Source organism: Trichosurus vulpecula, chromosome 2 (genome assembly GCF_011100635.1).
Source record: "Trichosurus vulpecula isolate mTriVul1 chromosome 2, mTriVul1.pri, whole genome shotgun sequence".
Taxonomy (NCBI): domain Eukaryota; kingdom Metazoa; phylum Chordata; class Mammalia; order Diprotodontia; family Phalangeridae; genus Trichosurus; species Trichosurus vulpecula.
In genome coordinates this window covers 100142606-100155344 of record NC_050574.1, presented here as the reverse complement: position 1 = coordinate 100155344, position 12739 = coordinate 100142606, and the positions used below count along the sequence as shown (strand labels likewise).

At 35.9% G+C, this 12739-nt stretch overlaps 2 protein-coding genes across 2 annotated transcripts in view; one reads left to right on the top strand and one right to left on the bottom strand.

The window, feature by feature from the left end:
• The window catches only part of RB1 (RB transcriptional corepressor 1), a 181577-nt gene that overhangs the window by 100694 nt on the left and 68144 nt on the right, over positions 1-12739 (top strand). The gene's annotated exons all lie outside the window — the stretch shown is intronic.
• On the bottom strand, positions 8678-12648 carry LPAR6 (lysophosphatidic acid receptor 6). The gene is made up of 2 exons (XM_036746644.1): positions 12462-12648; positions 8678-12374 (listed from the first exon to the last, which is right to left on the bottom strand). Exon 2 carries the CDS (start codon positions 12025-12027, stop codon positions 10990-10992), a length of 1038 nt encoding a protein of 345 aa, XP_036602539.1. The 5' UTR covers positions 12028-12374; positions 12462-12648; the 3' UTR covers positions 8678-10989.

Below are 12739 nucleotides of genomic sequence, written 5' to 3'. Positions count from 1 at the left end.
GCTTCAACACCACCAGCTTAAAACACCAACAAGGTTATGTAGCTTGACTAGGGTCACACAGCTAATGGATGTCAGAGACAGAATTTGAACCCAGGACTTCTTGGCTCTGAGGCAGCCTCTGTATTTGTTATGCTATGCTGCTTCTTGTGGGAGCTTCGTGATTGTGTTGATTCATTGAACTGTGCACTGATGCCTGTGAGAATTGGTGGATATGTTTTATCTCAGCCATAGTAGATAACCAGAATACCCTAATGCCTGACCGTGCCAGATAGTAGTATTTGCTTTAAAACATACATACCTCTCCCTTTTCCATGTCAAGTCCTTTACTCAAACGATTTCTAATGTTTGAACCTCAAGCTATTTTTAATGCCTTCTCCTTCAACATGCATCCTCTTCCCCCAAATTGTAACCCTCCATAATTCTTCAGAATATTTTATGACACATCTTTGTAAAGTTGTCAGAATACACTATACTGGGTGGAGCTAACTAGCTGTCTTCTCATTCATATTACATACTCCCACTCACATTAGACTTACACTGCCATTGTCTTACCACACACAACTCCACCCTGTCCTAAGCACCTGCCCTTTTAGTCATAAATTGGCAGAAGGGGAGTTAAGATATTCAGTATATCAGACATTCTAAGGGTTGCCTTTGAGAATGGTTCCAATACGAAACCTTAAAGAACCATGAACCATTTTCATTCATGTAACATTTAAATAAATGATTCTATTTATTATTCATCATTGCTAGTATATACATGTTTTATAAAAGTATTCTATTTGGTATGTGCATTGTCCTAATCAGTCTCTTTATTTTCATATGCTTGTCTCTTTGTTTCTCTCACTGCTTTGTAACCCCTCTGAAGACAGAAATTCTAAACCTCATTTTACATGTCAGTGTTTTCCCCAATTACCTAACCAGTTTTTACTTTAACTTTCTATGCCAGTTCATTCTGGTAGAACTTTAATTTTTTTCTTTGAGTTTTTATTACTACCTGAAAGATGGGAAGATATCATGGGGAAAAAAGATAGCCTTTCTTTGACTGTTGCTGTTTGTGAAATGTTGGTGCTCGCTTTTCAATTACAGGATTTTACTTTGCAGTATTCAACAAGTCTCAACACAACCTGGAAGAAAGGAGTGTTAATTTGTCATTCAAGTGCAGACAAGAAAGAAGATGTTAGTTGCAAATTAAAGCTAAGAAATATCCAACTGTACCAATTAGTGTGGTTTCTTAGTTGATCTAGTAGAACAAGGGAATATTAACAAACTTGACAAAGCATTCTAGTACCTTTTGGGGGCATAACTGTTTAAGTCAATTTATCCTTAAATAAAATGCAACAGGTTTTGTGTGTATCTGCCTTTTCAAAACATTTTTAGAAAAATGAATAAAGTTAAGTCTTCTTTGAAACTCAACTTCCTCTAGTTCTGTTTCGTACAAGAACTACAAATATGATCAAGTTGAATGTGTGGCTTTATTCATTTACTAATTTGTTTTTACCATTTTTCACATTTCTCATATCTGGCCAAATACCAAAGGGCACTTTTGGGGCTTTCCTGTTAGTGCCGATTTTAGTACAAGATAAGGAATTGTAAAATAGGAAACAGCTGTATCTGTGTTTGTCTTGGCCCTTCTAAAAGGCTCTATTAATCCTGCTACCTTTCTATGATTTCTGGCTCCATTAAAAAATGGATTAATCAGAATCCCTAATGGCGAACCATCTTTCTGAGATTTGCAACTTGTCAGGAAGTTCTTCTGAACCTAACCCAAACATATATTATTACTTTATTTTAAGTTCATTTCTTCTGAGGGGAGAATCTTGGCATCATTATGAACCTTCCCAAACTTCAAGACAAGTTACCTAAAGTGTTTCTTATCTTTATTATTAAACAATTTTAGTTCTTTCTTTATACATAGGTTTAATTTTCTAACATTTTAGTAATTTTTGTTCTCTGGACCTGTACTTTGTTGTCTGTCATTTAAAATCCTTTTCATGGATATATTTGAGGAAAAGAGATATTTACTATAGTTTTCTCAGTTTATTTATATAAAAAGCTGGAAAAGCAAAGAAATGAAAAGGCTCGTCCATTATCATTTGCTTAGTCAGTGATTGATTGAAATGAATAGAAATGAGTGTATGTTTGCATCTAATGCTGTGGTCTGTCCATTAGATTTACTTGGGAAGAGATAACCTTTAAGTTAATCTTATTACACTTTATGAATTTTCTTCCTTAATAGGAATATTTAACATATTTGAATACCATATAGTTCAGAATCAGAGCCTAATCTGATGGAACCCACATATTTTAAACCAAGGTCTGTCCCAGAATAAAATTTTATAAGGTTCAGTTCAGAATGAAATAATTAGAGACAAGCTAGGTAAATGTGGGTGACAAGGAGAATGTGAGAAAGATGTAAACATAATATTAGAGCATTCAGTAATTATTTATGAGAGATCAATCATGTTTTTTTCCTGCAGTTAAGAAGTTATGCAAATGCATTATTTATGTGAGCATACACACATTTATGTGTGTGTTCATATACTATGTATATGTGTGTGTATTTTCATATATATGTATACCACCCCCCTTTTCAGGTTAAGGCTTTGTTGGGCAATATATATATTTGCTGTTTTTGTTCATCCATAAAAATCTTATAAGGCCACACAATAAAAATAAAAGTTTTTTTTTAATCTAGCAATTTGGTAATGAATAAAATGAAGTAAAAAATTATTACCTTCTGGAAGTAAAAATTACATTAAAGAAAATGAAGAGTGGACAAGTAGCTTGACCAGAAAAAAGCACGTATGGGGAGGGCCATGCTGGAGCCAAAACAATTTTAAGGGTATTGAGGGATACTTCCTCAAGGTTTTAAAAAAGGAGAGACCACATATATTAAGACAACTGAAACAAGATAATTGAGATAGCTACAGGCCCATGTGCCAAATTTATTGTCTCTATAAAATCTTTGTAAGAATAATCTATACACATATATCAAAGACATCTTTGAAAATATAAAAAAATGGATAAGAAGGCTTTTGCAAATAATATTCTACAGCAGATCACAGCTTTATGGTTACACACAAGACTTAAGTCACTTCTCTTGCTTTTGTTGACTATAACAAAGCATATAATTTGGTAGTACAAAATGCTGCCTTAAAGGTTTTCCTGCAACAAAATATGTCTCATGCGTATTTCAAAATCACACAAGATTCCTTGAAAGAATGCAACCTGGTTGTTGTCCTTCATTCTTGAAGAGGACCAAAATGACATCACTATGCTTCAGTCAAGATTCAGTGTGGCCAATCAGGCCAATATGAGCTCGAAATGCTCAACCACAAGGTCAGGCACAAATAGTCCATGTGAACATTTGGGGTGGATACTCCAAACTTGTACATCCTGCATTTCCTTTGAGCTGTTTCAGTTCTGCTTTGCTCATAGAGCACAGCACCTTTGCACAGGAAAAAGCATAAAAAATACCAGAGAGATTAGGTTAAACAAGACAGCTTTAAAAGTCTCTTCCAGCTCAAAATCCATGATAATGTAGATGCAGGACCAAAAAGGAAGGGAAGACTGGCCATGCAGTGAGTGAGAGGACTAATAGGTGGACAACTCATCTACTATATAACATCAAGAGAACTAGATGAAGTTCTCTAGCAATTTAGATGGACCCATTGAGGAAGATTTATGGGATAATATGGACAGGATGAGAAGATGGGATGGGATGGGATGGGACCTGTACCACTTGCTAGAATGTGTCAGTAATATCTCAGATCCAACAAAATATTGATTGCTTTGATGTATCAAAGAATTAAAAGTAATCATATGCTAGTTTACTTTCTGCTATCAATATGACGTAATACTTAATTTCTTGAAATGTTTGATTAAGATGCTGAACTTGAGGAATTCTTTTCTAGCTTTTGTGTACAAATAATTATAACTGATACATAACAATTGATCCTCTTTTCTCTAAACCCACGTACATCAACTCTACGCCACTAGGATATAACTAGAGAGCAGTCATCCTTGGATCAAGCTATCAAACTTCTCAAGTTCTAATTGGAACTCTTACATTGTGATATTTTTGATTAGTAAAATTTTTTTTCTTATTTAGACCTTCAAACAGGTAAGTGAACCATATGTATTCACAATAAATTAGAATTTAAATTTAAGGCTAATCCTCCATAATCATCCGTGTTTTCCTTTATATTATGTTGGAAGTAAACATTTGAAAGAAAACCTAGGAACTGTTTCTGTACTTCAATCTCATCAATATGCACAGTCCCTTTGATACACATCATATCCCTTTACCTGTTCCACCCAGGTGTGAACTACAGTTCTGAATCTTTTGAACTCTCTTGAGACACTGTACTAAAGGAAAGAAGACAGAAGTCAGTTTGCTGCAGCAGTGCAGCGCAGGAAGTGTGTAAGGCAGAAAAGGCAGCATAAGATACCTTCATTTAAATATGTGTGTATGTGTGTGTATTTCAGTCAGCAGAAATCTGCGTCTCTCCCCTCTTCCTCAGCTCAGAACAAAAGAAAAACAACCCCTGTAACAAATATGTATAGTGAAAAACAAATTTTGTTGTTGGCCATGTCCAGAAAAAAAAAATATGTCCCGTTCTGTACTGAGTCCTTTGCCTCTCTGTCAGGAGGTGGGTAGCATGTTTCATCATTAGTCCTCTAGACTCATGGTTGGTCATTATGCTGATCATAGTCTCTAATTCTTTCAAAGTTGTTTATTTTTTACCATATTGTTGATATTGAATAAGTTGTTCAGGTTCTATTCATTTCACTGTGCATCAGTTTATACAAGTCTTACCAGATTTCTCTGAAACTACCCTCTTCATCATTTCTTATAGCACAATAGTATTCCATCATTTTTCTATATTGTAACTTGTTTAGCCATTCTCCATTTTATGGGTACCGTCTCAGATTCCTATTCTTTGCCAACTCAAAAAGAGCTAGAAATATTTGTACATCTGTAGTTAGAATTTCTTTTCCTTGGGACTAATCCATCCCCTTAATCTATGCCCCCCTCTAATTCTGCCTTCTCCCTTATTTCTTTGTTGCTTGGGGAATGTTTTGTACCTCTTGTGCCAATCTACTAATTCCCTTTCCAATTCTTTCTTCCTTAGTTCTAATTTCTTTTAAACATTTTTCCCTTTGGTGTTCCCTTTTCATTTATAAAGTCTTTTTTACTTTTTTTAAACTCTTAACACATGGGTTTTCCCCCAGGGATTCTTGTTGAATCTGTGGCCAAGTTGTATTTTTCTTTGAGGCTTTGCTTGTAGATGTTTTGGAGTTATTCTCTTCTGGGTTTGTGTTCTTCTCTTACCATAATAGCATTTTATGCTGGGATTTTGTTGTTGTTTTGCTCATTCTTCCAGCCTACTTCCTGACTAGATGTGATGTTAAGGGCTAGGCTCAGGACACTTCTATGGGGATGTTCTGGGCTGGTCCTGTTGTTACTTAATGTCAGAGACAGGTCAGCCTGAGGACCTGCAAACTTTCTTTGCTTCCAGAGTAGTCTGATCCAGGGCAGTTTATTCAGTTTTCTCCGTCTGAGCTCTGCAAGTTCTTGACATAGGTTTGGGTTTGATCAAGAGTAGACTGCTGGGCTCAGCCCCCATCTACCATCTAGGAAGTTCTGCTGGTTTAGAATGACAGAATTGCACACTCTTGTTTGGTCTGGATTTTTGCCCTGGTTATTCCTCTGAATTCTCTGTGTGCATCCTCCCCCCTTAACCCTCTGACCAGGACAGTCCTCCCTGGATGTTACTCAGAACTGGGTAGTTGGCAACAAATCTGCCAGGTAGTGCCTGTCCCCCTATCAGTGCCCCAGTGTGGATCTGGAAGTGCCCTGGCACAGGTCTAGGATCTCCTGTTGCCCGAGTGCATAGCGTCTACCTAGTGCTAAAGATTTCCATATTGCTGCTGTTTGGCAAACCCGTTCTGCAATGACCATAGGCATCCATTTCGTCATGCAAATCTCACATGGAAAAATGACTCAATGTGACTTTTACTTAGATTTCCCCATAAGAATTCTGTCTGGTGCATTTTCTAGATCTGTTTGGAAGAGCTTGCTGTACTTCTTCCTGTTATGCCACTTGCTTCTGAACCTGCTTTTCTCTCTCTGTATACTTCTAGGGTTTGTCACACCACAAAACACTTCCCTGGGCCCAGGCCGGTCTTTCCCTGACTCCGTGATCTTGAACTGGGTATAGTGAGTGACAAAGCTGCTAGCTTTTACATGTTCATGATGCTTATTTGGTCTGGAAGAGAAATTTACCCCAGTGCACTGACTCAAATGAACACCTTCCCCTTTCAAGTCCTGATAATTTATAATTTAGCAAGGGAAGTGTACCAGGATTCCAAAGTAAAGTGCCAGCTTCCTCTGTACCTGCTTCTAGGTCTTCCCCTATATCTCTTTCTTAGGATATAGGGAAACCAGGAGAAAAATGAAATCACTGAGCAAATGAGGGGCAAATCTGTGTCTCTGCCAATTCCAGGGATTCTTTCCTCCCTCCAAGGTGGTGGTGAAGGCTGGTGAGCAATTGTTCCTACGGGTAAAAAATATCTCTCTTCCTCTGCTCTTCTCCTGTGTTGACCTTTGTTGGGGGGAAGCTCCTAAGTTCCAGACACCTTAAGTAAATACATTGTGAATAGCATTGTAGCTATTTCTCTGCCTCTCCCTGCTCACTTTTGGAACATTGCTTCCAAAGTCTAGGAACCCAATAGTGGAAGAAGTATCCTAAAGGAGTACAGATGAACCTGCCCTAGTTACATCTGTTTCCTGGGGATTCCAGTGGTCAGTGGTCTTGTCTTGTACCCATATGTACTCTCTCTTGCTTCTATCCCCTAGTTGCCTTTGACTCTCATACAATCTAGTAAACACCTAATATTTACCAAGACTGTGCTAAAAAAATTTTTCTAAATTTTCTTTTTAAAAAATACCTGTTTTATTGACAACCATTAAAATTCTAGGGGGAAAAACGGGGCCCAGGGGAAAGATACATTAATCTCCCTGATGGCAGTGTGCAGAACAGATCAAGTAAGGGAAAAGCGGAAGCAAGGGAGATTTAGGGGGAATAAGGTTTTGATAAGGGCCTAAACTAGTATGGCAATAATAATGGAAAAGTGATTATTAATTAAGCATTTATTTTGTGATTTGGTAAAATTGTGATATTAAAAATTAGGATTTTCTTTCATGCTTTTTTGTCTCCAGTTACCATATGAAGATGAAAATTAGTTCTAGCTAGCTTTAGAGTCCCATTTAAAATTAAAAAAAAAACATTTTGAAATTTTAGGTCTGATTTAAGTCTTAGGTGAGGTGAAGGATCTGATATTTCTCATATTAGCTTTCTTTTACATTGCTTTCAGTTTTGATTCTATCTGGAGAGTGATTAGAAATTTTGTAATTTATGTTCTAGTATTTTTCTTCTGCTAATCTCTAGACTGGGGTGGGGAACCTGCAATCTTAAACCAACATGTGGCATTCTAGGTCCTTAGGTGCGTGTGGCCTTTTGACTAAGTCCAAGTTTTACAGAACAAATGTTTTTATTAAGGGGAATTGTTCTGTGAAGTCTGGATTTAGTCAAAGGGCTGCACATGAGGACCTAGAGGGCCACATGTGGCCTCAAGGCTGCAGGTTCGTCACGCCTGCTCTAGACAATGTCATTAGTTCAGCAATATTGTATGTTACTAAATATCTGTGAACATATTTTCTTTTTTGAAAGGGAAGAGGGGGCCAGACCTATGATATGATGGTGGAGGAATCCCTGTCCAAACAGGCTCTGCATTTCAGGAGTTGCTTGGGGCATTGAGAGCTTGTGACCCACTCAGGATTACTCAGCTGGTTCATGCAGAAGTGAGACTTGAATATCTATGTCTTCCTGATAAAAAGAGGCCAGGCCGCTATCAGTTACAACACAGAACATATTTTCTCACAGAAATGTTAGAAATGGTTTCTCAAAAGCCCAATTTAGCATGTAATGTACCTGAAGCATTAATAACAATAGTTCATATTACTTTATGGATTACAGTAAAATTTCCTCCCATTGCCCCTGTATGGGCTATGTTAATCTTAAATTTTCAGTTACTTTTTATAATATTGTTGCTTTTAGGAAATACACTCAAAATTTAAATTCAAACTAGTTATGGTAGGAAGGTAGGAAGGCCTGGGTTCAAATCTCATCTGTGACACTTACAAGATGTCATTTTCCCAGTGTTCTGACATTAATGTGGTTCCATGGGTGAAAGGGATTGAGATACTCAGGGCATATAACTTACAATGGTATCACTTTCTTACAGAGTATAAAATTATCAACAGTAAAACTTAATTGTTTGTTGTTTTATTATGTCTTGATGTCTTGAAACCTTTCTCATTGTCTATCGCTCAGCAAATAATTATGTAAGGCTTTTGACCCAATTATATCCTTAGAGACCAAAATTAAATAAAATTTTCTCAGGTAATCACCTGTTTGAACTTCATTTTGGGGGGCGAAAAAAGTCAGCTTCCACAATAACTTTAAAAAATGCAGAAAGCACTTGTAAGTCATAAAGGTAAATATTTTGGTTTAATTAAAAGGGGAAAGTTCCTTTAAAACAGATACAGAATGGTATAGTTTCACAAGTGTTTGTAAGTTGCTGTCTAAGGCAAAAGAACATGTTTCAAAGGTATATTTATGTTTTCTAATTTTGTTTTCCTGAAATATGGCTTTCAGCAATCTTGGTCACACTATTCTAAGAGTAGATTCTAGAGTTGACCTTATTGGTTATCTAGTTGAACTCATACTTGAAAAAAGAATCCTCACTACTACACAGCTGACAAATCTTATCTAGTCTTTCCCTGAAGATCTCATATGAAGGAGGAATCAACTGTTTACCAATGTAGTTCATTTTATTTTAGGCTAGAAACACGTTTTAAGTGCAGTAATAACACCTTATAGGTAAAGAACCAGATTTACCTTCAAAAAACAAAACCCAAAAAATGACCATAAATTTGCATAAACATAGGATCATAGATTTATCATTGAAAAGAATCTTTCAAATATAAATTAGAGTCATCAAATCCAATTCCCTTACTTTGCAGATGAGGACACTGAGCCCTAGAAAAGTTAAATATTTTATGTGATGACATGCAGATAATAGAACAGAGATCTGAATTTAGATCTTCTAACTCTAAGTCTCGGGCTATTTCCACAGCACCATGTTGTAAAGTGTTTGGGGAAAATACTTTATTTAAATATCTTTGTTCATCCCTTTGAAGTTTTCTTCAGTTCCTTATCATCATTTCCCCCTTATGAAATAAGAGTCATGATTTGTACACTAAGGAAATGATTAACATGTTACCCAATGTAGTATAGCCACATGAATATAGGAAAATACAGTATTTTCATCTCTCTCACTAGGCTGCTTGTCTGGCAGATGTTTGTTATTGTTATCGAATACACTCAGGGAAGCCAGACTAATAAGCAATTAGATCAAACATAAATTTAAAAACGTTTCCTGTGTGGTAAACTTAGATCCAGTAATGCAATAAAAGATAAAATGCTTTGAAAGCTGAACTTGATAAAAAAGGGCATTATATTGCATGTGGCTCTCTGTAACAGGAAGCTAACATTTTTTTAGTTACCGAAAAGTAGGTGATTTGCTTGAAGTTTTGTTTCAACATGCACAGAACAAAACTGGGAAGAGTAACAAAGTTTTAGAAAAGCTTTTGCTACAGAGATTGTTTGTTTTCAAGTTAAGACTAAATCCTGTACTTTGTTTCTTTTATTCAGTGAAATGAAAATCTATATATCTGTTCAGTAGTGCTTTGTTTTGTTGGCTTTATTTTAAAAAGTTGAACTTATACTGTACTTCATTAGCCTCATTTATTTCACAGTGGCCCCTGAGTTAGGTACTCAATATACTTCCAAATCCATAAGATTTCAGATTTTTAGAAAGTCTCTTAATATTTTCAAATGTTCTTTGTAACAGGATCTTAAGCAATCTTCCATGAGTCTTAGTAATTTTCTCTTGTATGAAATACTTAAAATACAAACTGTGGTACTAACCAAAGAATTTTACAAAGATTTTAGTTTGTAAAGAAATATTTTTTATGCTTCCTTCCACCCAAATTTTGTGGTGGTTATTCTCAATATGTATTTTTTCCCATAAGAAAGTTTGAACCTTGTTATTTATCATCAAATTAAAAAATGTGTAATTTGGCTGCGAATACTTTAAAACCACATAGCACTTTTTAATATATGAAATGAAGACAAAACCATACTACTTGATTTCGTTGTTTAGTTTCTACAATCCTAAATGAGGTTAAACCTTAAACAAGGTTTGCTTATCTTCTTGCTACTAGAGAATAAATTTTGGTTAGAAATATAAAAACCTTTAAAAATCATTTCACAAAAGAATCAGTTCTTTTGAATTGTTTTTTGAAGAAAAACTAAACAGATACCTAAAGGAACTGTATTATCGATTCTAATTCCAAACTGAAATCTAGTATCTTTATTAATACTGCTTTTTTGCCATTACTTTTCAGACCTCAATCTCTTATGTTCTTACATCATTAGTTGTAGTATTATAGTGGGAGGTTATGTGACACTGGGCTAAGATAATTAGGTCAGATGGCCAGCACTTACAATTTGTTAAATCATAAAACCCCTTTGGACTTTGATACATCTATTGTGTGAGCTAACAATAACAGCTTCCTTAAGAATATTTTAACTGTAAGAGGAGGTCCTGCAACCAAGATAATTTAGAAAAGCAGATTAATCAAATATGAAGATACCCAGAACAGAATATATTTTTAATACTCAATGCATATTTTTCTGTAGGTTTCTTTTTAAACGCTAAGAACTTTAGATATTTAAAGCACTGTTCATGTTTTAAATGTCTCTGTGAAACGGAGAAATAGTTTATACAAGAAAACACTTTTCACAGTTGCAGTGCTAGTCAGTTAAGTCCCAGTAGTTTGTAAATTCATGTATTTTATATTGTAGATTCATTATCAAATATTTTACTTTTGAAAGTCTGCAGATTGTGCTGGATAAAATTCTCTGTTCCTTGAATTTCAGAGAATCTGGACTCACTCTTCCTGGAAGTCCAGTTCTTCATTTTTATTGAATTTTGAATAGTGTCCGATGTAAAGTAGTAAATTATAGGGTCAAAGCAACAGTTTGAAACTGCAATACAGAGAGTGATTGGATACATAGTCCTGACTGCAGCCACCACTGAGCAGTTAACAAATGTTTGTGTTCTCATAAGAGAATATAGTATCAAGTTGATGTTATATGGTACAAAACAGAAACAAAATATGATCAAATGAACAAAAATCATCTTCAGGACTTTAGTTTTGTTTAGTTTGCTTCTACTTAGAGTAACTGGCTTATTTAAAGTCTTTAACACCATACTGGAACAGGTCACATTTAAGATTAATGGAATAAAAAATCCCACTGTTTCGATGAAAATTACAATCCTAGAGAGATAGGTTTTCCACGTGGCTTCCGAAAAATTTTCAAAGCATGCTTCTTCAGTCGAGTTTTTGCCCTGAGAGTTGGTAGACTGAAAAAAGACTGCTGGTGCACTGCCACCTATCACAGTCAGCCACACGGAAAAACAAACAATTTTTGCATTTTTCTTGGTTCGGAGAGTTTTGGATCGAAATGGGTAAAGAATAGCCAAAAACCGATCTACACTGATACATGTTAAGAACAGAATGCTTCCATACATATTTGTATAAAATAGCATGACTGAAATCTTGCAAAGTACATCTCCAAATGGCCAGTTTCGGGTCGCAAAGTAAAAAATCCGGAAGGGCAAGGTAAATACGAAAAGCAAATCCGACAGCGCCAGATTAATCATATATGTAGTCGTTTCGTTTCGCATTTTGAGTGTGCATAAGAAAACGTACATGGCCACACAGTTCGAGATTAACCCCAGCACAAACACCATGCTGAACATGCACCCGTACAAAGTATACTTAAAGGAGTCGTCGTAGGAACAGTTGGAACTGTTAGTGCTTACCATTATAAAGGTGCTTTAGATTTACAATGTAGAAATCCTAGCTGCAGCAGCCTCCTTTTCCTTCTTTTCGTATTCAGATGATGATCACTTTAATAACCTTTAATTTATTTGCAAATGTTTTGGGTCCTTGGAAGGCTTCATAAGTATTTCCTTTCCTTTGGAAATCTCCGGAAGAAACATGAAATTTGGCTGTAAAGCTGTAGTCTGTTTCCTCAAGAGGAAAGCGTTCTTTTCTTCCAGGGATCCAGGACCGGCTGGCTGAAAGAATCCTTTTTTTAAATAGCGAGTGAAGACATTCTTTGGGAGCATGCATTTAAGTGAACCGCTGTGGTTTGCCTCTGTTTGAAATCCTGTAGTTCACGAATGAAACAATTCAATGAAACAAAGTTTCAAAGTTGGTTTAGCGAAAGAAAAGTTAAACTGTAAAAGCTACTTACACAAGTGCTTTAAGTAGTCTCGTTTGGTCTCTAGCTTCTTATTCCTTTTAAATAAGCTTTCCTTCGCTACCTCAGAAGGTGAATTCAGAAACAATTCCCAAAAGTTGCTTTCTCCGGATGAATTGAGGAGTTTTCTTCAGTCGCCTGCAGCGTTGCGTGTGCCTGTGTCTGCAGAGTTTGCTTTCTCAGAACAGAAGAGGAAGGCTTGCTAGGTTTGTAGTATGACATCACAGGAAGAAGAGGCTGGCTTTGGACAAAGAATGGTTCCAACCTCCAGT

What these genes read in the sequence shown, in the direction of transcription:
- LPAR6 (XM_036746644.1), bottom strand. Translation starts at nt 12,027, where the DNA reads ATGGTAAGCACTAACAGTTCCAACTGTTCCTACGACGACTCCTTTAAG.